The sequence below is a fragment of the Branchiostoma belcheri genome, unplaced genomic scaffold, assembly GCF_001625305.1.
Source record: "Branchiostoma belcheri isolate BF01 breed outbred unplaced genomic scaffold, Haploidv18h27 scaffold5, whole genome shotgun sequence".
Taxonomy (NCBI): Eukaryota; Metazoa; Chordata; class Leptocardii; order Amphioxiformes; family Branchiostomatidae; genus Branchiostoma; species Branchiostoma belcheri.
The window spans coordinates 1,179,799-1,207,118 of NW_017804131.1; the positions used below are offsets into that span (position 1 = coordinate 1,179,799).

The following is a 27,320-nucleotide window of genomic DNA, read 5'->3' on the forward strand; positions in this document are numbered from 1 at the left end:
AAAAGTTCAAAATTCAATGTTTAAATTTTAACCCAGCCTTTTGTGTTGACTTCATGGCTCATTTTGTAGCATTTAAGCTTATAATAGGATGCCTAGACCTGTTTTTATTTTAATTTTGTTTTGCCCTGTCGCTTCATATTTTTTCTGAAAAAATCCGAGAACCAACAAATTAAATTGGTGTGGCCTGAATGTACAATATCTGAAGTAACTCCTATACTACTTCTCCACAAATGTAGACAAATAACAAAAGAATACCTCTTGATCATAATAATATTGATTTAGCAATCTAGCTATATGACCTGTAATGAGGAAAATTTTTAATAAAGGCAACAAACTTCAATCTTGAAATCATTTAGCTCCAATATGCAAAAATAGAGATGAAATCAAATTTCAAGTACTAAGCCCAGCACGTATTGAATAATCGTTTTCTTCAGTTTTGGACAAATCAATTTTGACGGCAGCCATGATGGGTATTCTAATGGGTGATTTATATGGAAGACTTTATCAGGTTAGGATTCTGACCCTTCGGAACTTTATCATATCACTGTTCCCCAGGGACTGCAGGTCATTGATCCAAGGTGTCAACGTTTTAAGCCAGACTAGATGAAATACGTATGCCGTACTTTGTTTTGTGGCTATCCTTGACCCTCGTTTTTGCATCAGTTTAACTGTAATTTACATTATGGAGGTAGATAAATGGAGGTGTTCACGGTACTATATGTTCACGGTGGTTGCAGGAGCAAAAAAAAAAGAAAGTCATTAAATTATTTCTTAGCAGTATTGAGAAGTTTGCAGTATAGAAGTGACCGTGAAAAACTGCGAACATGAAAATCAGGAATTACTGTATTCAGTGTTAGGACTTTGACCTGATACATATACTAGCCAATTTACCTAACTGGGTGATCAAATTGCTCAGAAGTTTACTGACAATAATATTTGACGACACGCTTAAACATGCAGAGCTACGTTGTCTGTAAACATACACTAAACTTGATGCGTTTCACGCCTTTATGCACTTTTATTATAAGACGTGACTTAGGTTTAAACAGCCCTAAATTTGTGTTCTGAATGATAAAGCATTAGAAAATGGATTAAATATTGCAGGAAGAGTGGCGCTGCCCTTGATAGGACCATTCATTATTGATGACGGAAAGTTGCCAAGTTCACCTGATTTCCCCAAAGTGTTTCTTTTTATTCCGTCGAGACTTTCTTAGGATTTCGTGGTCTAGACATTGTACATATCCTGAAGTGGAGGAGTAGTCAAAATGTTGAAGCCTGTAAGTAAATAGTGACTGCAGGTAATGATAGATGGATTTCAGACCTATGATTTCTCCCACATACCTCCCACACAGACATTGGAAATGTATACATAATCATGTAGGTGGGGGCGTGGGACAAATCACTGGTGTAACTCAGCAGTCAGCTTTGAAAATATACATACTGGGTAAAAGATACATGCATAAAGCATATACCTACTCCCACCTGAGGCAGACCAGAGTGTCAGGATGGAGGATTTGTATCAAAGATTTGTTCATGACAAGCTCGTAAGCTTCTGAGTCCACATATTTTCTCTTTCATACCGGGAGGATTTGCGTCAAAGTTTTGTCCATGACAGGCTCTAGAGCTCCGTTTTCAACCAATTCTCTCTTCTATACTGGTATGTATACATTTGCTTAAACCCTCATGAATGTGAGGTGCAAGCAAATTGGTCTGAACAAGAGTTGCTCCCATGTTTTTTTCTAGAATCTCCTCTGAATAGAGTCTGTCAATTAGTAAAGATTTTGTAACGCAAGATGTGAGCTCTTAGATAGACTGGAGGGACATGGGCCAAGATGTTAATGCTACTTGATTCTGTTGGAGTGAATTGTCTCTTGGTAAACTTCCAAAATCTGGTCCTGCTTCCACTTACTGCCCACAACAGCACTAACCAGCTCATTTAAGAAATCCTTGTAAGCTCTCCATCTGTCACCTTCAAAGTATGTATTCAGTGTGCATCCCTTGTCAGGTAATATCTCAATACTGGGTACCATTCATGCTAATGCTAGATTATCGTGACACATAAAAGGCTTCACTTGCAGCATTTCAAAATGATTCAAAAGTTTCTTGACAAAAGTATCAATGCTACCATGACAATGCAACATGTACCTCCATTGTTATAGATTTCAGTAACTGCTGAACATGATAAGAATGATCATTTATGGTAAGAAATTTCAATTTTCCCTTCCTTTTAGCCTGTAACCCAGAATATTTGTATAGGTATGTTAGGTGTGACTGAGATTAGGAAGTATTTTGGCAGGTACCATGTGTCTATTACTGCAATAACCGGTGAAACATGAAACAGCAGGGTTGTAGCAGGAGTCAGAGCAGGACAAGGTCAGGGGTAACTGTGTGGGCGGTGGGTCGAATCCACCTACATGTACACTGTGCAGTCAGTGATGAATTGTACCTAATGGCTGAAAGGCTTCTCTTATCCTAACTCAGCAAAGCTGTTTGGTGCTTTTGAGTGGGTTAGATTTCGTGTTACAGATTACAAAGTATATGGTGGTGGTTGTGACAAGAATTTATATCCATGAGACATGAGTAGAGTAACAATGGTTTGTATATGTAGCAGTAGCAAGAGACAGAAGAGTGAGCTGGAATGTATCATGGGAAGGGTTCCTTGAAGTAAACTTTACCCAAGGTTGATGGAGTTGTTCCTTTGGTATTGGGCATTATGTTCTGGTTATCAAAACTGCATTAATATATATATATGTATTAATGCAGTTTTGATATATAGTACAGGGAATGTGCTGTGGTCTAGCGGTTAGCTATCCCACATCTGGACCACAAGGTTTTAATTCCTGCCCTTTTTCTTTATTGTATTAGGCACATCAGGCATGATTTAATTAATTGTGTGCATTACCGTTGTTACCATCACACAACCTCATTAAACAACAATAATACTAATGTATTGTTCCATACAATGTATATCACGTACTATACTTTTAGAGTCCAAATTTAGCACCATTACACAGTGTACACCACTTGACCTGTTACAATGCATGTTAGAAAGACAAACAGGAGGTTCTGTTCAATCAAAGGAAGCTTTTTGGAGTAAGCTATAAGCAAACATGAAACAAGCAAGGTACAATGTTGAAAGTATTCAGCCATTAGTCATAATGCTCTGAGAGTGTAAACTTTAACATTATGTACGTTTAGTTCAAATGCGTTTGTTTGAAGTCCATTCAGGTGCCATATACAGTATAGCCTCACGTGCGCTGTGTAGTGTGCCCTTTAAAACATTTCCTTTGCTTTGTAACAGGCAATACAATTTAATTGCAATCTTGTGTCAAACTTCTATTACAAGAATAAAACATGTCACAACATTTAATGGTTGCTGAAAGATTTATGCTGTTTTGTCTTTGTATGTTTGGCAAACTATACAATCAAATGACGGCTTTTTTGTCATATGACAAGTTAATGTGGATGGATTTTGCTTGCATAGTTACCCCACACTTGAATCTGAAGCTGATAACATGTGTGCCAAAGCCTTGTGATGTGCAATTTCGTATTTGACTGTTTTAACTCATTAAATTTGCTACACGAGGTTGGTTGCCCCGTATCTGATCTCAGTACATTGTATATGTTTGTAAATGCCAAAGTATCCTAGATGGCACAGTGCTATGGAAAAATTTGATCTTAAGAAAGATATAATGCATATATGCAATTTTACTATGGTGCCCTATGGTGCTCAGGATGTCAGGTAATCTAGGAGATTAGCTGTATACCATACATGATTTCATTTCCATGTGGAAAAAATCCATTGTTTTAACAGGTACATTTGCAGTGTGTAACATTGTCTTTTTTATCCTGGTGAACCAGACATCTTTTTGGCAATACAGTCTAACCAAAATGTTCAACATGTCAGTAACTGCTACAGAGGATATTTCTACTTCACCTTTGTTACCCCATTATGATGCAACTTTTATTGCTAATGTCGTTTGATTGTGTAACATTCAAGCTTAAGCATTCACAGCTTATTAAAAATATAAAAAAAGATTCTTCCTGAGCTCTTAATATGTTTCCACCACCTCTGGTTTATGTATGAAGAGTTATTGCTGTTGTGAAGCTTGACATCTCCTTGATTTACAGCCAACTGTGACGTCAACGGCAGCCCATGCGATGCCAGAAATTACTGGAGTATGCCAAAGTTTAAATTACTGGCAGAAAACTGAAAAATAAGACGGGCTGTTGTTTATTACAATGCCATCAATCAATAAGATTCATGATTGTTCATAAATTGCATGAATAGGCAAAAATGCACCGCAAGGAAAGGTGAGTGAAGGGCATCTATGCTCAATCCCTACATTAAACTTTGTAAAAATTTGTGAAATAGCAAGTCAAGAACAGTAACCTTATTTTAGGTAATAAAGTAAGAATCCCATTCAGCACTGAAAGGTTTGTCCAGAAGAGTGCACTTAAGTTGTGTGGCCTTTGGACCTTCTGTCATTCTGCCTGTCAATCTTTCCCCACCCATTTGCTGTCAACCTTCTCTCAAGTTCGAATTCTTCCCACTTCCTACATGTAAGCCTGGCCTTTTGATCTGTCATTCTGCCTCTCAGTATGTCCCCTACCCACCTACTCTGTCCAGACAAACATACACGCAAACCCACAGCTCTCTCACCCTAAATAATATGTCACAATCTGTATCTTACTCAAACTTAGATGGTAGACTTAAGGGCTCCAGTGTCTTCCGACGCACAACGCAGTCAGAGCATTTGTATCTGGAAGTAATAATTTAACATTGGCCCTTCCAGTCAGCCATCATTGTCAGCAACCTCCCCTTATCCCATCTACGTAGGCTGTTTGCGTCACTGCAGTGTTCCAGTAGTGGTTCAAGGGCCTGGAGAAGGGAGATAACGTCATAAACCTCACTGTGTGTGCAAACCAGTCCCAGCTGACACTAATGCACACTGTTGCCCATATGTCATACGAACATTTGAAATGTTTCGCTTGCCTGTTGCCCTTAGGGTTGTGGCAAGCAAGCAGAGGAAAGGTGACAGCTAGCTTACTACAAGAAGGGAAGGGGGTTTGACTTTGGATTATGTTACACCAGATACCCCATGCATGAGACATGGGGCTGGTTGAAAGTCAGAGTTCAACAAGATATGCCCACCCACTTTTCGCCTCAAGAAATTTACTAGACTGTCTGAGACATCCATAACTTTGCACCTTAACCACCCACCTCTCTCTCATGGCTCTTGAGCTATTTGTCTTCTTCTGATCACCAAGCATTGTTCTCCGTATAGCCAGGTTCTTGTACTGTAGTTGTAGGAAACATTAGTTTCTTAATGTTCAGCTAAAGTTATTCTACCAAAAGATATATAGTAATGTACTTCATTCCATTGACAATCCATCACTCTTTATCCACACTTCCAATACCTGCTCTTCTTAGTTATTAGCCCTCTGAGTGCACACCGAAGCCCAGAGCTCAGGGATGAAATACTATATATAATATATTTGACTATTATGGAGTCTACATTTTATTACAGGCATCATGGCAGTCTGCAATGCAGTAGTGCAAGGAACAGGTGGTATTATCCACAAAAAAAAAATTAAAATGCATTTTGTAAAGCACCCAACACTTTCATACTCACACTTACATTTTACATTGTGCCTTTAAGTTATAGCTATAGTTTGGTCTCCATATATAAAATACTTCTCCATATACAAAATACTGTAGGGCACACAATAACTGCTGCTATATAGAAGAGGTAATTTTGGTAGGATACTACATTGTAGGTTGCCCGATTGTTACACTTTGCTATATTCAACTTTCATTGATTGTGGTTTTATAAATATGAATTTCACTTTGTGAAGAAATATCGTTTTTCAATTTTGACTATTGATGATCCAGTTAAGGCCTTGAGACAGAAGCATTTTGATGACAATAGCAACATTTATCGGATTGTAATTTGATAATTGTGCTTAGTAATACATGTCTGCTGTTCATATATTTGTGCAGTAATTGCCATATGTCACCACAGCAATATGCAATCCACACGGCTCTTTTTCTACCCACCTAAAGTTTATTCCTGGAAATGTGTGGTTGAAAAATGTGTAACGCTGACATTTGTGCAATAAACATAGTGAATGAGTCTCGTATATTAAAAGTCCCTGACATCACCTGATGAAACCGGACCGTTCCATTTCCCCGGGGGGTGCCCTACAGCTGTTGGGGCCCTCAGCAGGAGACCACCATCTATGTCGTTCCCTTCTATATTTTACTATGCCAGCAATACTTGGAAATCTTTGTGTCTGAAGTCAGGTTTCGTTTGCTTGGAAAAGAATTATGGCATAGCCACAACAAAGCTTTTGTGAGCACATGGAATTTCCTGTTGTTGTTACAAAGTTACCTGATGGTCATTCAAACCCTTCAAGAAAAGATATTCAGCTTTCTTGAAAGGAAATACTGAGACATAGGTCGTAAAGATTTATTCGCTTTGGCCAATTGCAAAGCCACCTTATGACCTCAAGGATAGTAAATAGTTTTCTTCCTTTTCGTAAATGCCAAAGTTTAAAGCCTTTAAGCTAGTGGCATGCAGCTCTGTCATCTCTAGGCTCCACAAACCTCTAGTTTGTTACCAAATGTTGAAACAGAAAGCACATTCAATCCCCCCCTGTTTTAAGAAGATGAAAAGGCAGCTGTTGTTTAACTTCAGGCGGCTTTCTGTTAACTCACTGTCGGCGTTTTGTCAATACTCCTCCTATCACTGTCATAAAGAACCCCCACTAGGGATGTTGCCATGATATGCCATAGAATATTGCCCCCTGGGTACAATTGTATATGGGAGTATGCGACATAAGACCTTAATGTCTGGATAAAAAAACCATTTCCTAACCTGGAGGCAAAGGGAACAGTCCAGGGATCAAGGCTTTGTGTCATTTTTCCTGGGAACAGTTAAAATGATGGATTCTGCCACAAGTAAGTTGGTCGCAAATTGTCGCTATATAGCACAGGTGTTTTATCTCTGTTATTCTGAAATGATACGAATTGAAACCATTTTAAGAGACGCATGCAGACTGATGTAAATTGTCTCTCGGATGGTCTAGATTTTGCTAAATAGCAGAGTTTATAGGAAAATGTAGTGAATTTTAATCAAAAGTCGCAGACTACAATGTAGTTAAAGCCACTCGCATAGATAGTAGCTTGTCAGTGGATTTAAGGTACAACCAGCGGCAGATGTTTGGTACAGATAAGGTATTGATCACATTGATGGTCTCTACAAAAATTGATTTTGTGCATGTTGCTTATCTTGTCTATTGTATGTTACTGGTGGTCTGCTTGTAATAGTGGTGCAGCAGTATTCAAAATGTATGGAGCTGTAGGATATTTACTGCAGAATTGTTGCTACTTTTGGGTACTCGGGTATTATTTTGAACAACAAAAATGAGTATAGCTGGTCAATCTCTCACAACCATATATGCATGTTTTTAGTATGTAAGTTTAGTGAAGCAAATAAGTATATAGAAGGACAGAGTTTAAGGGATCATTATTATCCAAGAAATTTGTTTTTTTTGTAGTCATAGATTGTAATAATCTGCTTCCCATATACTGGTAGTTTCAAACTACCATTATCAAGTTGCTTACCTTATAAAACAACATGAAGAGATTCCTGCTATAAATGGTCTCACGTGACATTTTCCCAAGGACTTATTGAATGACTTATACGTACATGTGTAGGAAACCTGTGGAGATGCAATAGGATGCCAAGTATTGACTGCATGTTCCATTCTTGCACAGAAAGAGACGAAGGTTTAGCCACATGCAGGCCTTCTCACCAAGTCCAATACACCTCTCAAAGTCATCTGTCACTGGCACTGCTGATAACTGAACAACAGAAAAGTGATGCAGTGGGTACAATACACCGCACAGATAGCCAATACCGCTAATAAATTGAATCATCTCCAATGCTCTAATCTGGTGAAAAGCAGATGTTGGTTGTTATCGTATCTGACAGCACCTCTCCTGCATTAGACAGAAACCTGCTTGTCTTGCAGTAAGGTGGGAACAATGGGTTCAAGGTTCAGCCGTTTGTCATGTCAGGTGGAGAAACACACCTGCAGGTGGGATGTAACCAGAACGTACTGCACCTGCGCAAAACACATAATGTATTGTGCATATAGCCTTTTGGCAGGATGTCTCGTTTAAGATTGTCTTAGTGTATATTTGAGGATGACATCCCCATCTATAGTTTAAGAGATATTGTGTCGGGAAAGATATTGTCTGCAATAGGCAGAATTCAGATGCAACATTCACCAAAACGTCCGTGAAAAATCCGGGTTTAGCACAGGCGCAGTCTGCCTACATGCTACTGCAGGTGGTACAGACTACATGTACTTCAGGTATGAAGTCTCATGTGAGACTGTCACAGAGCACTGTAATCTCCAAGCAGATGTTGGGTGGACAATCATAGCATTTTCTGACTGACCGCATGGCTTTTGCAAAAGGTTAGAGGAGACTGCTAGGAAAGCTGGCAAAACATGATTGCACACCCTAACATCTGCTTGGTAGTACAGTGAAATGTAGGACTGTTGTAAGATGTGTCCTTTGGGTTAAGTGTCACACTTTTATTTTGTTGTCTTGAATGTAGATACAATAGTATTGTCTGCATTCTCTCATAAATAACTTTGTACAATGGCACATTTTTCTGGGTTGACACATTTCATAATATCCATTTTCATTCATACATGTAACCATATGAGATATGAAAGTACTTCTGTAGACAATCATATCACACAAACAGGTCTCTGAAGACTTTCTGAAAAAAAAATGTTATCAGATAACATAGTAATACAGTACACGAACATATTGTTATTTAAATGCACATTGTCAGTATAAAGGTGCATCTATAGGCCCACATCTCTGTAAAAGATAAAATGTTAAAAGCCTTGATCCCTGTGATTACAGTACTTTTCCTCTGTGCCTTAGCTGGTAAGTCCCTGGGAGTGTCCTTCTTGTCAGTCACTATGGATTAGGCCACTTCACAGGTTTAAGTGCTTCTTTTATCTCTACTCCTCTGAGACTGATTATGACATCACTGCAACAAACAGACTTAAATGTTAATGGTGCACACTTTAATGCAAGGCCTTGATGTTGGGAGCGTCATCCAAATGATTGCATTCTTCCTGCCTACAACTGAAAGACGTGTATCCTTTCCAGAATTTTGACAGCCTTCCAGTTCAAGGATATGATACTTTGCCTCAAGATGCTTCAGATTCAGAGGTTCGGAAATGAGTCTGACCTGAGGATCACAACATTTCCTGTGTATCTTTGTGTTCTAGATGAAAAGCAAACTACGAAAGGACTTGCAAACAAACAGTTTTAGATTGAGGTTGTGTCAAACACTAATGGTTTTGAACCTAAGGGTCAAATTTCATGGCTACTTTTAGCAGTAAGGATGACTCTTGTTGAACCTGACTCTCAGGATAAGAAACTGTGGAACGCTGAACCTCAGTACACTGGGAGCCATGAATAAACTTTCCCATTAGTCAGAATAGCAGTCTCATAGACAGCTTGAGGCTTTTTTGATATTGTTCATGAATATGATTTGTTTGAAATGTGAGATGTATTTTTTCATAATGCATAATTATTAATGGCTGTGCGTGATTGTACATCAAACAAGGTGTCATTACCTCATGATTATTTTATGGACTGTTCCATTCAGGAGCCCAGCAGGGGGTTAAAAGGAAAGCGGAGGATGATCCGAATGATGGCATCCCTCCCAGCATGCTCCAGCCGCTGTACTGCAAGGTGTGCAACGTGAGCCTGAACTCCCCTCCGCAGGCACGGTCGCACTACAATGGGAAGAACCATGCCAAGAAAGTACGACAGTACCTTAGCAAGACACAGTTGTCACAAATGCAAGTGTCACAGGTGAGGGTTTGATCTCAATGTAGGAGGAACTTTTAGACTCCTTGCTTAGACACATTGGAAGATATCATGAAAGTTCATCTGTGTTAGTAACTGTTGGTAGTAATCATAGTAAAATGTTGAACTTTATTCCAACACTTTAAAGATTATTCTTAAACAGAGATCAAATTTTCAACAACCTCTGTCGCCCTCATCAGGATAATTAATGACCAATCACTTCAAAACGTTATCCCACGAGAGTTACGGTTTCAGACATTGGAAGATACATTGTTATATCTTGTAGGGACATGTAATTTCATGACATTTTCACATATTGACATGTGAGTCATTAAAAATGATGCTTATACTTCGAAGTATACAATAAAAAAATAATACCTGACATTGTACTTCATTCTACTTCCAAGGACATTATACATTGCTACTTCTAAGGACTTGCTGCACAATTGTATTGAAGCAAAAAAAAATGGAAGAGAAACACTGTCAGAGAAGTAGTAGTAGGCATTTATACATGTAAATCTGGCAGGACTATGAATTAGTACAAATTCTATGCAATGTGATTATCATTTTTTTTTTACACACTTTACAGCACAGGATTTGTACTGCATGCATCATGAATGTTTGAACTCATACTGGTTGACAGACAATGACTTGAAAGCTTGACAATAAAAGTTTTCTCACTGCCTCTTCCAGTTCAAACGTTACAATAACTGCATGAGTCATGAACATTTATTGTGGCTGAAAATGATCCTGCTGCATTGTAAACCCTGTAAAACCAGAGGAGAGAATTTTACTTTCCTGACTTCACCATTATTGGTCTCCTCCCAAAGACGTCAGAAAAAGGGCAGAGATTACCCCTCTCCCCATAGGTCATCTGTGTAGAGATTATGAGAACTTCACGTCAAGATAAAAATACTAAATGTATTCTGCCCTATAGTTTTGGCAGTAAAAACAAGGGTAATGGATACTAAGACTGGGCTATGTTTTATTTCTAGGGAAATGGTAGATTGTGTGCATCTTTTTAATAGTCTTTTCCCCAGCTTTTGTTAGACAAAATTTATATTGTAAGATTCATAGTAATATTCGTCCTCTGTTTTGTTCAGTGAACTCCAGCAGCTATTTAACAGGAGCCTGAACTTTTGCCCCTGTATAAGGAACTTGGTACTCCAGCCTGGTATCAGGGTTATGTTGTTTAACATGTGTGAAATTGCTTGTGGGGGAATCCAACTTCCTTACATGGCAGAGGTGGTCAGAGACCGTGCCAAATTTCCCAGGGCAGTAGGTTTAAATTGTACTGATTTATATGGAGGGTCGATGGCCTCAAAAATAGACAACTGGACAGATCTTCTATGCAAGAAGATATGCTATACAAACCAAGTAATTGGGAAACACATTTTATATTATAGAGAAATTGGTATAGTTTGGTATTATAGAGAAAGTTAGTACCCAAAATTGTCTCTGCAGCAGCCTTCATCTCCAAAGTTTTAGTGAGCTATATGTTAGGTGGTTCCTGGTAAAACAGGATAAGATGCAATTTTCCCTGGAATTGCAACGGTTTGTCTGATTTATCGTATAATCAGATTTCTCTGTACTCCCTAAGCCTCCGTTGCTTTGACACAAATTATCAGCACAGCGGAGTTGATGGGAAAACTCTCATGCTTTGGATCCATCCGTGGGACATAAACATACAATATCTGAAAATAGATAGAGTTCATTACTGACAAAACTGGTAGAAGTTAGAGATGTAGTAAGTTAAAGAGCCCGGCTCCATTAACTGCTTCTGACATAAATGTAACACATAGTCTTTAGATTTTGATACTAACTGTAAGAAGTGTCATGTCCACCCATGTTGTCACTGTGACAACAGGATCCTGTGGACTCCTCAAATTTATCTTGTAATTAGCCAAGCAGCCGAGGCTTTGCAAATTGTCACCACATTTCAGACTCAAATGGCTCTCACTCCATTAGTGCACGGAACTGCTGTGTAATGATAAAAACGCAGTATAAGTTATCTTCCCCAGTGTTAGCATCATCAGTTGCAGTCCAAAATACATTTTACGATGGCAAGACATGAAATGGTAACATTTGTCTTGGCTGAGATCAAACTTTATCAAGTTTCTCATCTTAATGGACCATTTAACTGCCTAACCTAAACTTGAGATATTGCAGGAATCTCTTAAAGATGTTTGTTTAAGTTTATAGATGCTTGACTTGGTGTCAAAGCATTTCCCCTCTTTTGATTGCCATTTATTGGATGCCTTAGCCAATGTTGAATGGCGTAGCCATTTTTTAAAGTGACCCAATGGTAAAAAAACTCTGCATTTAATATGTACATGTTCAAAGGCATGCAACTCTACTAAGTTTCTTTTGAATTATTTTCTCTGCGTGGGAATGGGAATGGTGGGATGATAAGAATTTTCCACCTCTTGCACGCAGAGGTCAGTAAAGGTTATTAGCTGAGAACCACATGGACTTTACAACCCTGCCCTTCTGCATCTTGGGTCACGACTCCCAGTCTAGAGTTCATAGTGCCTGGAGCAAGACTTTTCTGCCCACCTAATTTATACGACTACTATCTACACTGGCAAAGGTCCACTTGGTGGGGTCATGTGGCGTAACGGTTAGAGTGTTCGGCTCAGATCCAAGAGGTCCCAGGTTTGAATCCTTCCTGATGCCACCAATTCTTATGCACTTGGGAAAGACACTTCACACAATTTTCCTCACTTCACTCAGGTGTAAATGAGTACCTAGCTTCGGTTAGGGACATCCCTCAGATACGATGTTAAATGGAGGTCCCATGTTTGGGAGAGCCACACCGGTACCCCACACATGTTAAGGAACCCACTGCACTTATCGAAAAGAGGGGCCCTTCCTGGTGTGAGTGATTCAAACCTTACAGTCCAGTCTTACGCAGCTTGTACTTACATGTACAAAATTGGTGTGTTACACCTAAAAAGGCGGTTTACCGGTTATGCGAAAGAAACAAATAAAGGTCATTTAAAACAGGCTGTTCTTTATACAGTCCAACCTGCCCACTTTTCAAGACAATCACCTGACCATGGTGACTGTTTTTTCTCCAAAATTTTTTATGAAATTTAGTAGATTTGTCCGTTTGGAATCCACATCCATTTTTTGTATAATTTAAAAAAAAAGGGTTGTAAAGAAGTTAGTACAACGATCCACAACCTCTTGCACTACTATTGGAAAATTCATTACACTGAATAACTTCAAAAGTGTCTGTAAACAAGGTCTTGTGAAGCAAACTTTGAAGCTAATTTTTAATCATGCTTGCAAGTGATGACTGCAGATTTACAGCCTAACTGACAGACAAATTTGCACCCTGTCAGCTCTAAGCTCTCAATATGTCTATACGATTGATTCATGACTTTAATGCCCCACTTTCTATTCTGTGCCTGATGAAACCTACATGTAAGAGAGACAAATATCACACTCTTTCAATGCTGTTACTGTGACAAATAGCAAAGCTTTTAAAACCTCTCAGCTTCTCTAGAAAATCCCATTAATCTTCCTCTTAAACTAGAATTTTTGATTTGGAGTTTTGTCCTTGTCAGCGGGGCTTTACTGCAATTATCTAAAGATATGGGTGGATACTGTAAATGCCATAGAAAAGCCTTGATGATGAAAGCCTGTAGAACCGGTAATGCATTTTTCTAGATTTGTTAAAATCCAGGCATAGCCAATTACATTTTCATCAGATATGTCTGTTTGCTATTTTGTACATGTGGCCTGCTGCAAATGATAAAATACAAGGTGAATAGAATTTATGCAATGAATGGTAGCATTTATATTCACTCTGTATTACAGTGTTATTGTGGGAGTCGATGCCAGAATTACAACTTTGGTGCAGGTAATAGCTGTGCCAAAAGTAAAGGAAGACAAACGAGGGCCAACAAATTAAGTGGAACTTTACGGCAAACATGCCTGGAGAATAGAATGTTCAGGAGCATAACTGTCAATCAGGAGTTTGTAGTCAGGATTTAAAGAGGGAACTTGGATTCTGTAATCTACCATAACCCTAGAAATGTGAGGTGAATACATTACTTCTGTAAGTACAAGTAGTTAATCTGAGACCATACGTACAATTTGCTACAGTCATTTAACTCTTATACAACTTTAAGAAAAGTTATGCTATGATAAAATAACTACAGGAATTTTATTCATGTGCCATCGTATGTTAATCCATTTCTGGAGCCCTGACACTTGAAGTGAATTACTTGGTGTGTTTATGGCAGCATCTACATGTAGCATTGAAAAGTGGAGACATTTCTTTTTTAACTGGCAAACACATTCACTGGTGGGAGAAATTAATAACTAAAAATAAGAATTAAAACTCTATTTCCACTATAGCTTATGACTACAGGGGGATATAGAATAGATGTTCGTACAGTATTGTGCTGCTAGAAGGAATGAATAGACCCAAGTATAGCTTATATATCTATTTCTACTATATATCTATTTCCACTATAGCGTATGACTATAGGGGGATATAGAATAGATGTTCGTACAATATTGTGCTGCTAGAAGGAATGAATAGACCCAAGTATAGCTTATATATCTATTTCTACTATATATCTATTTCCACTATAGCGTATGACTATAGGGGGATATAGAATACTATTAGATGTTCGTACAGTATTGTGCTGCTAGAAGGAATGAATAGACCAAGCATAGCTTATAGATTTACTCTTTCTATAGCTTTGCTGTCTAGATAGTCTGTGGTATTCTTTTGTGTCTCAAGTAGCTGATAAGGCTGAATTTGGCATTGGCACCAGAACAACCATGGCATTGTTCAGAGGGATCAGCAACTGCAGTGATTGCCAATTGATTAATGTGGAGTCTAAAATCCAACTCTCTTGACAATGGGGGAGGATTTGGTGTTTCGACTATGTATATAATTTTCTTGCAACGATGAAACAGTTTGGCTGACCCCTTCGTCACATGAATCACTGAAAATGGTGGGCCCTTAAATCGTTAATGCGGGCACAAATGGACAGCTTTCAATGACGGGGCATTTTATGGGAAAGATTTGACTTCATTACTCCTGGCAATAGCAACTCGCAGATACTTAAATTTTCATTAACTTCTCATTGCCTCAGCCTGAGTCTAAATGGTGAAGGCCATTTTTCCTGGCTGCTATTACTGGTAATGGTGGACCTTTATTTGCTGTGGAAAAACATAGAGGACATACAGACTGCAATTTAAAGTTTTAACCCTTTGAAATTGGTAGCTGAACAGTAACTTGTGAAAGGTATAACTTGAGCATTTTCTTGCATATAAAAAGGAGATCGAAATGGTCATGTTTATGGATTTAATACCAGTTAGATTTAACTAGTATATTGTATCCGTGACTTTTATCTATACAAACAACGTATAGTTACAGCCTTGTCAATAGCAGAGATCTGCTTACTACATGCAGTAGATTATTATGTCCAATTGTTTTGATGATACATGTAAAAGTATGCTATACATAATATTGTACATATCCAGTATAAGACTACACAAATGTTGAACCCTTACGTATCTTTTTTTAATTGCTGAAACTCCAACAAACCTTTCCCTGTCTACAGGATGATGAGAGTGAGACTGCAACTGTAGTAGCGCCACCTACATTCACTCCTGACAAGGTAGAACTGCACCCTTTGTTTACACTGCAAAAAATTGACATGAGGTTTCCACAAATGTTTAAGATGGAGTATGCGGTATTCTTCAACAAATATTTTTAGTCTTTGGCAACTGAGTTGCCTGTATGCATGTGGACTGCAAAGAACCAGAGATCTTCTGCTTTCCACCTTAATAAAATTGTTAATATCTATGAGCATGCATACTGCAATGTAGGCTTCCTTGCTCCAATTTAAGTTGTATTACATATTGAGGCAATCAGTATAAGTTCAAAGTTGCATAATTATGTTCAGTGAGATTCATTTTGCAACTGACAGAAGTTTATGGAAAGAGACACCCTTTCATTTTTTTGTAATTCAACTACTTTCTTTGAATCAACAACATTTTGCAAACTTCTTGGGATTAGATTTTGTTTCCAATCCAACTAGATTAAATGTTAGCATAACTGCTTCTTTAGGAAAATTGTTCTTGGACTTGTCTTGCTTATTAGTCATTAATAGCAATCAACTTGAGCAGCATGAAAAGCCAATGCCAGAATGTAGCATGCACATTGAAACCAAAATCAGCATGATAGTGTGGTACAATGCAGTTATTTGTGGTGAACCTCATGGCAGTTTTTTGTTGTGTAACTGTCAGCTGTAGTTCGGAGGGCTCTAACCTTCCTCCACTCAGAATCTGCTATGGATTTGTGAATGTTGCACAGACAAAATATTCTTACTTCACTGTGCAACTTTGAAATATGTCCTCTGCCCTCTCTAGGGTAGCTCTTTCAAAAGTCATTATTGGCTTGGTGGTGGTACAATAAATTTAATGTACAATGTAGATGTCAAATTGCATTCCATAAATTTTCTAATCTTCCATTAGTGCAGTTGCACTACAGGTACATGTAGCTTGGTATCTGTAAAGTACACTACATGTTCATTTTGTATTAGTTGATGTTAGAAGATGATAAACTTGCGAAGTCCATAAGTGTTAAAGCGAGCACACTTGAACTTGTGCGTTGACCCAGGAATCGGCAGGTGAAGCGGCGGATGCGGAAGCGAGTGAAGACCCGAGTCGATTTGACTACTGTAAAATCTGCGGCGTGACGTTCAACTCTGCCGTCCACGCCCAGTCACACTACCAGGGCAAACCTCACGCCAAGCGGTTAAAAGCTCTCATGGCTGCACAGAACAGACAAGATGGCACGGGGGCAACTACAAGGTACATCTCACATGTTGAATTTCAATGGCTCATGTGATGTATCTGTACATTGTGTATGTCAATTAAATTCTGGCTCCCATATTTCTGGGTTTTGTCCATATGTAACTCTTGGACTGGAAGCAATGACAGATTTGTAAGTAAGCAGTAGTTTACTTAGTTTTAGGATAAGGATTAGGAAAAAAGCTTTCTCCAAAGAATTAAAATCTGATAAAACTCAGATGACCTATGTTTTTCCCAGTCTATTTAAGTTAATCAAGAAACTCCCAGACCAAAGGGCGGTCCCACCTTGACCTCCAAAGCATCGGTCCACATAAAATTTTGCCTTCGGGCAATTTATCTGATAGCCTGGACTGCACAGTAAATGGCTCCGCTGCAGATAAGAGCAGTTTTGTCACGTACCGTTATCATCAGCTTTCATGGCCTGTCCAGCCTCCCCATTACAGGATGCCCCTTCGGAGACAATATATCAGCACGGCCCTTTCTCTATCTGTTCTGGATGGAAAACTCCTAATGGGCTGCCTTTGGAAATCAGACGGGAGTCCTATTTGTATCACTGAGTGGTAATGGAGGGTAAGCTGTGATCTGCAAGAGAAAGCAGCTCTTACTGATTAAAAGAGATTGTTCAAATACGTCCTGCGTGTGTCTTTTAATGGATGAAAAGGAATGGCTGTCTATTGATGGACAGACCTAATAAAAGTGGCTAATACATAATTCCTGTTGTTTAAAACTTTGATCTCAGCTCCTAACATTACCATACAAATGGAGTTTAAGATGGAAGGTTGTAGGCTGGGTGTGCTTATTGTTAGACATTACGTCTATTGCATTCTTGATCTTATGTGTCTCTTCCTCTCAAAGAAAAATTGGATAAACAAGAATTTACTTGAGTTGGATGAGTGCAACCCCTTTTACAGAACGGTGCGGCTTTACATGAAGGCTTCCAAAGCGATCTTTTGGTCTGTTTTTTGCACTTGAATCCAACGCACGTAAACCTTCTTTATCCAAGTTTTCTTTGCCCCTGTCCTTTGTAGGCAAAAGTCGCAGTTCTTGTGCCAGACGTGCAATATCTACCTAAACTCTCAGACTCAGTTGGAAAGCCATTTGTCCAGTATGAAGCATCAGCGGAAGGCCACGCTGGACAAGCAGACGTCACAGGCGCTCAGGGGGCGCTGGGCAGGGGCAGACACAAGTAAGTCAGATATGTGAGCCATGTGTACATGTACATGCATTTGGCTCCATAGTCAACATTTCCTGAGGAACAAATTAGGTGAAACGTGCAGGGACGAACAGTACAGTGGCTCCCGGGATACATATTTTGTTTGTCATACATGTACCTGGGCCATGATGTTTGATATGGGTGATGACAACAGGGTGCTAACGGTTATGACAGGGGCTTCCACAAGTGTCACAGGATAATTTGAACATGTTTTGCAAGCGCCGCTTTCCAAAAAATGAATCCTGAAAATTTGAAAAAATGAATGCACTGTTTAAGACTGCATCTACTTATTGTTGAGTTACTGTCTGAATCTGAACTTGAAAATGTATGTGTCAATGAAGATTAGACATCCAGGTACATGTACTGAGATAAACAATCATTTCACACTACTTTGCCACTGATGAAAAGTACCAGTTGCTTGAGTAACGATGTCCTTGTGTATGTATGTCTGTTGTACAGATGGAAGGGTAGGAACTCCACTTTTCCCCGTGGGGCCGACGTTTGTGCCAGCCTCGTCCCCCGCCCCCTCCCCCCCAGCGACCAAGCCCCCCAGGGTGCCCAAGGACCTTCTGAACTGCATCACCCCCTCGGGGAAGTTCTACTGCGCGGCGTGCAACCTGACGCTCAACTCCGAGGCACAGTTCCGACAACACCAGGAGAGCAAAAAGCACCGCGCCAAGAATGCTGCTGCTAAGAAAACGGACGTGCCGGCCGTGCCCACATGACCAGCAGGGGAGCTGTAGCTCTGGGTTCTCTTAAGTTATGCAACAGACGTTAAACTTAAAGCTTTTGGCAAGGAAGGAAGCGAGGGGTGCAGTTATCGAGACCAGGTTGTTTTGGACGAGATTCATCAGTTGACCTTCTTGGCCAAAATCATTGTATAGCATTCTCATAATGACCCTATTGGAACATCTCCCTACTGTTGGGTCTTCAGCAGCCCAAGCTTGCCAAAACCTGTTATCTACATGTAAGTGAGTATAATGTCGGAAAGGGGCTACAACGAGATGATATGATGCTGTCATCATAATGTCTGTCTAGAAACATCTGTCTAGAGTCTAGACACATTTTTTCCCGTGAAAACAAACATTCTGAGAAAGTTCTTGATGTCAAACATTCAAGACTACAAACAAAAATGAAAGCTTTTGTGAATGAAGTATACATTATTTATGATCACACTTTTGGAGAAAACAAACTGTCCTTGAAAACTGTCCATTACCAGAGCTGCTATGTTGTTGGTTACCTGTTGAGAAAATAACAAATTGCACCATTTATACTAAAATATGGCACATTGTAGCCACTGTGTATAAAGCCCAGTAAGCTTTGTAAGAGAAAGGCAGAAGCGCCACCATGTGGCCCAACTTGGCATAGCACCCCTTTCTTCCTTCCCTTATCAAAGTGTGATGTAGATATTCCTGACTGTGGGTTTGTCCAAGAGATTTGTAGTAGAAAGTTGATAAATGGACGATAATTGCTTGTACATAGAGTGTGCTGTATTTATCTATTGTAGGACTGCTTTCTTGTCTTGCTTTATTTTTGTTTGTCCTTGTATTCATATCACTACAGGAACACAGAAAAGTTACAGTTGGTGTGAAAACCAAGTTAATGTTCACCTTCATCATTTCACCATGAGGGTACTACCCAATAAAGAAAGAAAACATACTGTCCTCTCTAAAAACTGGTGTCTGCAATTTTAGACATAAAAAGTTCGTGGGCAATGGGATGTCTAAACATTTTGACAATCAAAAGGCTGCCCTTCTGTCTTCAAGCCTTGTACAAAAATGATGAAATTATTATATAATAAGCAGTTTGTAGGGGAAGTGAAGCATGTATTTGCATTTTTGGGTATTGCTCTGATGTAAATTTAGAACTCAGTATTTGTCACGGTGTTACAACATCTTATATGTATTTCTTAGTTTTTAGTTTTTAGTGTCATGATACAAATCTTTACAATAACAGGACAACTCATGTTCCTGTCATTCTTTTATTTTTGTTTTATTTTAGCTTGTCCTGTTTCATTTTAGATTTCAGAAACCCTTGTAATGAAAGGTCATGAAAGTTTTTATTGTATCAAACAAGTGTTTGTTAGGCTTTTACAGTGAGAAAAAAATGTGCATACTATCTGATCATTATAATGGCTTTACTGTTCTTTCATATTCTATTGCTTCTGTAAATGTTAACTCCCAGCATTTGTGTTTTTATTTATGATATGTCTATAGATTGTGGTTATTTTTTAAAGAGATTTGTTGCTTGTTGGTTATGAAATATCATGTAAAATGACTGTGAGACAAAGCAGCCTTTGATAACAATTCACTGAGGCAACATTACTAGATTACATGTACATCATAGTTCTTCAAGGTTCCAATCTTGAAAACTAGGTACTAGTAATAAGATTTCATCCCCTTACCCATACCTTTCCAGTAAAACTCAAACAGAAACATGGCAACACTAAAAATGTGTGGCAATTTTTTGCTTGGTACACATTTTGTCACAATAATTAATGTGGAAAGGGAAGTAAAAGAAGCCACACCAGTCTTGGTCTCGGTACATGTAGTATGTCACTTGATGGAAATTGTGTTTGCAATGGGAGAATAAGGGTTAGAATAATTGTTGTAGATGTAAAGTAGGGGACAATGTTCAGTCTACAGTTGAGAAAAATGCTGAAAGGACTACAGTATGTCAAGACACAGAGAGATAATATCTGTACAGGGCTATTTTCAACCACATATCTCTCTCAAGAGCATACATATAATATAGTACAGTCATATCACTACAATCTTCTGTGAAACTAAGGATTTAAATGTAAACAGAGATGTGCAAAATGTAGTTTTTTGAATGCTCACAATAGAGAATTTTTAATTAACCTTCTCCCTGCTGTGGGTGTGTCCATGCACCCAACATGGTATTTGTTGCAGCAGAAATCAGCAGGGAGGGGGTTAATAGATCTACATGGGTAGTTGTGCCACAGACAAAAGTGTTTTGTGAGATATCCCGCTAACTATAATGCCGACTGTTGCTATAACAGGATCCTGTAAACTGTACATGTGTGTTACCTTGGGTCCTGTCAGGTGCTCTATAGAAACTGTTTACAAGGAATTCTTGACTAGGCTGCACCAGTTCTACATCCAGAAAAACATTTTACTCAAGTACCATTTTTGTCAAGTTGAATGTGTTTGCTAGAAAAAAAAAGCTGTGAAAGATCGGTGCAACCATTCCCCTTGTATCCAGACAGGAAATCAACTGAAAGTTGTGTAATTATTGACACATGCTTTCATAGTTGTCTACTATTGAGGGGCTCTTTTATCATCAAAACAAAATTCTACATTCACCAACTGAATTCTAGAATTTAGTAAAATTGTTATGTCCAGGGTAGAAATGTATATGTTATAGCCATGAGAATATATGTTGGCAGGATGATGGCTACTGTATTTGTAGTACCAGTAGCATACAAACAAAAACTGTGGACGTCTAGAAGTTGTGGGATATTTTATTTCTCTATTGTGTAAGTGATTTCATGTCAGATATGTCATGATGGTACTAAGGCAATTCATTTCTGCTTCTCAAAAATGTCTAGTATGTATTCAACTTTGTTGCAGTTGTATCTTATGATAGAAGTAACTTTTGTTGTCTTTATGTACATATTAAATGGGATGAGATTCCTTTGATACAAAATATATGTGTGGTATTATTTGGGTGAGAGGTGAAGTATAAATGATATTCTACAGTAAGAAGAGTAGAGGTGTGAATGGGATTAAGGATAAGCTATATGAGTTCTTGTCAGTAGCATTCAGCACCAGGGACAGGGTTGCTGATGTAAAAGGTACTGTGCACAAGAGTAGGCCATGTTTTTTTTGAAAATATTCAGCACCAGTAAAGGGATCTTAACATAATATTTATTGAGGGGTAGGGCAGTTCAACAATTCAGCACAGGGGTGTAGGTGTGAAAGTATTCAGTACCAAGGACAGGGACTAGTGTGGACTCATGTTTAGGCCACAGCATGTACATTAATTTTTGTCTGATTTTGGAGAAAAAAACAAGAAATTTTGTTGTCCTCTAACAGTGGTCAACTTGCCTAAAAATGTGCAAAGATGTTGCTATGCCATAAAATTTACTCGTGGTGGCCTTAGTGTGACAGGGATTCAGCACCAAGGACAGAAACAACCATACTGCAGAAAAGCTAATGTAACAGCAAAGAGCACCTTCAGCAAAGAGGACATCTTGAGAAACAAAGTTTCTGTGGTGAGATTCTGACATTTTAATGACACCTCTACAGCTATAGACATCATCAGAAGACAATACACAGGTATTTACAAACAATATGTACATCGTTGCAAAAAATAGTTGTGCTTGCTAGAATATAAAATCTTTAATTGACAACACTGTGTAAGGCACTATGGTGTATAATTGTCAGAGAGCACCACATCTCATATACTTGCAGCTAATTTTACAAGACTAGAAAGGCACTTCTTTTAATCAGACTATTATTTTTGGTCAAAACAGATTTCCTGACAAGAAACAAATCCATTATTAGCAAAAAAAAAGTTTTGTACATAACACTGACTGCAGGTGTACTGGTATCCCTGATAGCTATATTCTGACCACAGAATTCTGGCTGTAATCCTACCAAAGATTAACAAAACTCTTGTGTCCTGTTAAAAAACACAATAAACAAAGGTAATATAATAGACTCTACCTTTATGGTGTAAGTTTGTACACCTAGACATAACAAGTTGGACTACGTCAAAGTTCTGCACATCGATGCACAACATCAACTAAGGTGTGTTTTTTTTAAACTTAACCTCATTGCTTTACCCCACAGACTATCTGATGAAAGTTTTATGGAACAGGCATTGTAAATGTGGATTTGAAAGACTAACAAATTCTCAATTTCTCAGTTTTGCTTTGTTGAGAATTATAGTAGGAGTGTAATAAGATGATGACACATTCAACCACAGCATTGAGGATGTCTTGTTGCTATTGATACTTCACACCGGCTATCTTCTCCCCATGGCTGCAGCGATTCTTTTTCTGCTGGCGTTCATGCTGCTTCCTTTTCCTCTGTCCCCTGTTGGTTTAGCTCCTTCAAAACTCACACTGACGTTACTAGATGATGACCTGACCCCTCCCTTCCCGCTCCCAGCACTACCGGTCGAAGAGAAACTGTTGGTACTGCTGCGTAGGGAGTTCTCTGAGCGACTCTTCTGTCCGGAGGGCGGGCGAGGGACAGCGTTGGAAGAGAAGCCGGCGGGTGGACGCTGGAAGGTGAGAAGTTGCTCGCGTGCCTCGCTCAGCGCTTCTGTCAGCTCAAACCTCTCCTCACACTCTCGCCTTACCGTCTCTTGTAGAAAGGCAATCTGGGGACAAAGCATAACATTAACCTTTAAAAAACATGGGACCAAGTACTAAGTATATAACTTGATTTGATACCTTCATGTGCCGAAGTACATGTATGCTGACTAAGCAGGCTTTTAGTAGAAAAGTCCAAAGAAGACAAAACCTCTTTAGCTGAACAACCTAGAAAGTCTGTGAATAGTTTCATCAGGATGGCAAGTTACTGAAAAACGTCGGCTGAATACTAAACAAACACTATGTAAACAAAATCTCCTTATTGGTAATTTTAAAGTTTAGATGAGAGGTCATACACTACTCACCTCTTCTGTTGTTTGAGTGTTCTTCTCTTCCAGTTCCTTATTCTCTTCCCTCAGTGCTGCTAACTCTTCCTCCTTTTGCCTCATTAATTCCTTCATTCCTGCCAGTTGTTCATCATTCTCTCCCTCAGCCTTACTGAGCCGGGTCTGCAGGTCAGAGGTCAGCCGCTTCAGGCTGCTCACTTCCTGTTTGAGAGCTGCTTCCTGTCTGTCTGCCTGACCTCTGACCTCGTTAAGCTGTCTCTCCAAGTTAGTAATGGAGGCCCGCTGTTCACTGGTCAGCCTGCTGGCCTGGGTTTTCAGCTGGAATAGAAAATTTAAACATCAATGACACAGCAACAGCTGAATTAGTACACACTATACATGTACATCTTAAAACACCACAGAGGTCCATAGTGGTGGTACAAAAATCTATGCTTAGTTTGATGCCGTCTTACTTGTGCAAGTGGTTATTTACGGGGGTTTCGGATGGAGTAACTCTGTCTCACAAACTTGGGCCCAACTATCTGGTTGCCATACTACTTACTTAACAACACTAGACACCTTTTATAAGCTTTTCAAGTATCATACTTGATCAGTTAGTAACTTACAGTGTACATGGATTCTCAGGAAAATTAGCTTCATGATCACTAAAACTTGGTCAACAATAAAAGGTCAACTAATTATATATATAATTTTTTATTTTTATATAAAAAAGATTTCATCTAAAAATCATATGGTACATGTATATCCCTTATTGGAAACTGTCCTTGGCTCTGCTCCTTACCTTGTCGTGAAGGTCATCCTTCTCCTTGATGTATCTGTCTATCATCTCCTGGTGTTTCTGTCTCTCTATCTCAACATCCTGACAGACATGGAACAACAGCAGTAAGTCAGGAGCAACGTTTCAAAATTTCTTTTTTGTCTTGCATACACTACATGTAATTGCAAGCAGTTGTGTTTATCAGTTTAAATCCTTCCAGTTATGATAGTCAGTATAATTACAGAAATTCATCACATAACCTTGACTACACCAACTTTGAAAGTAAAGCTTAATATGTGAACCTGCTTGAAAACAGCGAGTAGCACTCACCATTCTGTATGACTCCTTCAGCCTGAACTCCAAGTCCTCCAGCTGCCTGGTGCAGTTTTCTCTCTCCTGTCTCAGGATATCCTCCATCTGATAACAACACAACTGTGTAAGCTTGCATGCAAAAATATGATTCTATCATCTGGCAACTTCCTGTAATATCATACATCATCAAGTTCCTAGACTCCCTCTCCAGATATCGCATTCTTACAGATGTACAAATGTAACTGAATTTTGGTAAGAAAGAGACACTTATGAGACCACAAAATTATGAGTTGTTACCTTGCCAGGCCACTGCTCTGCCTCCTGCAGTTTTTTCCTGAAGCTGTCCCTGAGCTGGTCAATCCTGTTCTGGTGGGACACAACCATTAACTCCCTGATGAAGAAAACAAACAACAGTTACCCTTCATTAAAATGTGATGTGTTTTTACTAATAGAGATCCAAAACAAACAAACAAACAGGTGAAGCACATGTACTGCTAGTACATTGCTACTGGGGTAATCTTTGTTGTATAGCCTATAGGTGAAAGTATCCATATCATGTTTGCACCATTTTTGTTCCAACTGATATGCTGAAATGTCGCGGGATGGACTAGTAATTTGTACAAGCACTTGCCTAGAGATATACATTGTATGTAAATGTACAATGTATCAATGTTCACATCTGACAGTTTGCACTTTTGACCTATCAACTATAACCTATGGCCCCTGACCTTTCATCCTTGAGCATTTTCAGCTCCTCCTGTGCCTTCATGAGTGCAGACTTGATCTCCTGTGCCTCCCCGAGCGACATGGAAGCCTTCCGTTTGAACTCCTCCTCCATGTTGTTCTGGTCCTGAAGCTGATTCCTCAGCCCCTGGCAGTCCTGAGTCAGCTGGGAGATGTACACCTCACACTGCTTCAGCTCTCTCTGCAGTCTGCAACATCGGGAGATTTATTTACTTTATTTACCTTTGCAGGAGAAAAACATTGTTTTTGCTCAGTTCATTCCCCTTGTTCTTCTTCTTTTCCTTCTTCTCCAAACAAATAAAGTCAATGACCAGGACCAGATGTCTGTCACCATGGTAACTGGTGCTGTAGCAGACACCCTGTGGTGTTGGGTTACATTATGTAACCCATATTAGGTATATTAGGTTATAGATCACTGCTGTGTAGAGACAGATGGTTAGAACTACAATCCTATAGTTTCTAAGGTTCTGACCAGAGGCGGCGGCACGAAATTTTGATTGGGGGGGCAAGATTTCGGGCGCCGAAGGCGCCCGTTAGCGAGCGCCGCAGGCGCGAGCCTACTAGGAGGGTCCGGGGGCATGCCCGGGAAATTTTTAATTCTAACCCCTCTGAAACGCTATTTCCAGCATTTTGAGCCCTAAATTTTTGTTTTATTTCAAGCTAAGTTTAATGCCCCTTCTAGAGTTTCGTCTATGAATTCTTCCATATGAAACAGAACCGAACGGTCATTGTGTGTCATTTAGGGAATAACACCCTCCTTCATCTCAGCAGTTTGTGTTCTATCTTAAGCAGTTTGTGTTCAATTTTTAGATCATCATACAGAAAACTCTTTGCTGTCATGTCCAATGTTTCAATGGACTGAGTAGGTAGAGGCGGCGGCAGGAAATCTTGACCGTCAGTGGGGGGCGAGATTTGTATGGAACCCACTATCGAGCGCCGAAGGCGGCGAACCTAGAGGGGTCCGGGGGCATGCTCCCCCGGAAAAATTTGAGATTTTAACCCTTTGAAACGTGTTTTCCAGCATTTTCGGGGGAAAATTTTGCTGCTACATGAAGCTAAATTTCTAGTACTTTGTAGCTATTATATGTAAGTTTCTTACTCGCTATTCGACTGCATGACGTCCACGAACTTCTTCCACAATACACAAGGGGGATCGGGGCTTGCTCCCCAGGAAAATTTGAAAATCTCGACCCTCTGGAAACGCCATTTCCTGTATTTTGGGAACGCATTTTTGATGTTTTGCTGGGTACACATTTCGTCTATTCGTCAATCGAATCTCAGTTCGCCTCACATCACAGAAGATTTCTTAGTAGGACATTCTGAGATCTGACAAAAAATGTTGAGCCAGTCCTTGGTTTAATTAAAATTTAATACCTTGTATGGTTTACTCTCATCGGCTTCGGGAAATTCGAGCGGCGTGGTGCGGGCCGGGAATATCGTTGCATACACGATTCTACACACGTGAAAAATACTGTTGTGCTGTTGGGAAGGGCACGGTGTGCCCGGCAGCCGCTAAAATAAACTGTATGTTGTCATCAGAAGAACTGGATTTCAATTTTACCGATATCGTTACAAAGGGGTCAGCAGAACAAACTCTCACAGCGTGAGAAACTCGTGCGATATTCCTAGAAATACGTAATGCACAGCTGATAAACCAATCAGAGCGCAGGTTTTCGGGGGTGAACCAATCAGAGCTTACAACTCGCGGTAATACCTACATGTAGAAGACGGTGTTCGTGTGATTTCAGATTTCAAGTGGCCGCGCAGCGCGGAAAATGCGTTTTACAAGTGGTTTTAAGGTAGAAATCGAACTGTTTGCTGGCTTTTCCTTACATCTAGAGAAAATACACTAGAAGTTCAGCATGATTTTTGGGGGGGCGACGCCCCCCCAATATATTTTTGGGGGGTCG

The 27,320-nt window shown here is 39.4% G+C and overlaps 2 protein-coding genes across 3 annotated transcripts in view; one reads left to right on the top strand and one right to left on the bottom strand.

Moving 5' to 3' along the window:
* The window catches only part of LOC109479946 (zinc finger matrin-type protein 3-like), a 41,509-nt gene extending 22,393 nt beyond the window's left edge, over positions 1-19,116 (top strand). Inside the window, exons 2-6 of one of the 2 annotated variants that reach the window (XM_019782024.1) lie at positions 9,708-9,916; positions 15,499-15,555; positions 16,560-16,753; positions 17,782-17,939; positions 18,426-19,116. In XM_019782024.1, coding sequence (XP_019637583.1) covers positions 9,708-9,916; positions 15,499-15,555; positions 16,560-16,753; positions 17,782-17,939; positions 18,426-18,691 — 884 coding nt within the window. In that variant the 3' untranslated portion in view covers positions 18,692-19,116. The remainder of the gene's footprint in view (positions 1-9,707; positions 9,917-15,498; positions 15,556-16,559; positions 16,754-17,781; positions 17,940-18,425) is intronic. The other variant, XM_019782026.1, reaches the window with a different exon arrangement.
* A 3,008-nt stretch (positions 19,117-22,124) lies between these two features.
* LOC109479924 (leucine-, glutamate- and lysine-rich protein 1-like) overlaps positions 22,125-27,320 on the bottom strand; it is a 9,863-nt gene continuing 4,667 nt past the window's right edge. Inside the window, exons 9-14 of the mRNA XM_019781990.1 lie at positions 25,395-25,598; positions 24,964-25,057; positions 24,685-24,771; positions 24,379-24,456; positions 23,616-23,915; positions 22,125-23,318 (exon numbers count right to left, since the gene is read on the bottom strand). Coding sequence (XP_019637549.1) covers positions 22,959-23,318; positions 23,616-23,915; positions 24,379-24,456; positions 24,685-24,771; positions 24,964-25,057; positions 25,395-25,598 — 1,123 coding nt within the window. The 3' untranslated portion in view covers positions 22,125-22,958. The remainder of the gene's footprint in view (positions 23,319-23,615; positions 23,916-24,378; positions 24,457-24,684; positions 24,772-24,963; positions 25,058-25,394; positions 25,599-27,320) is intronic.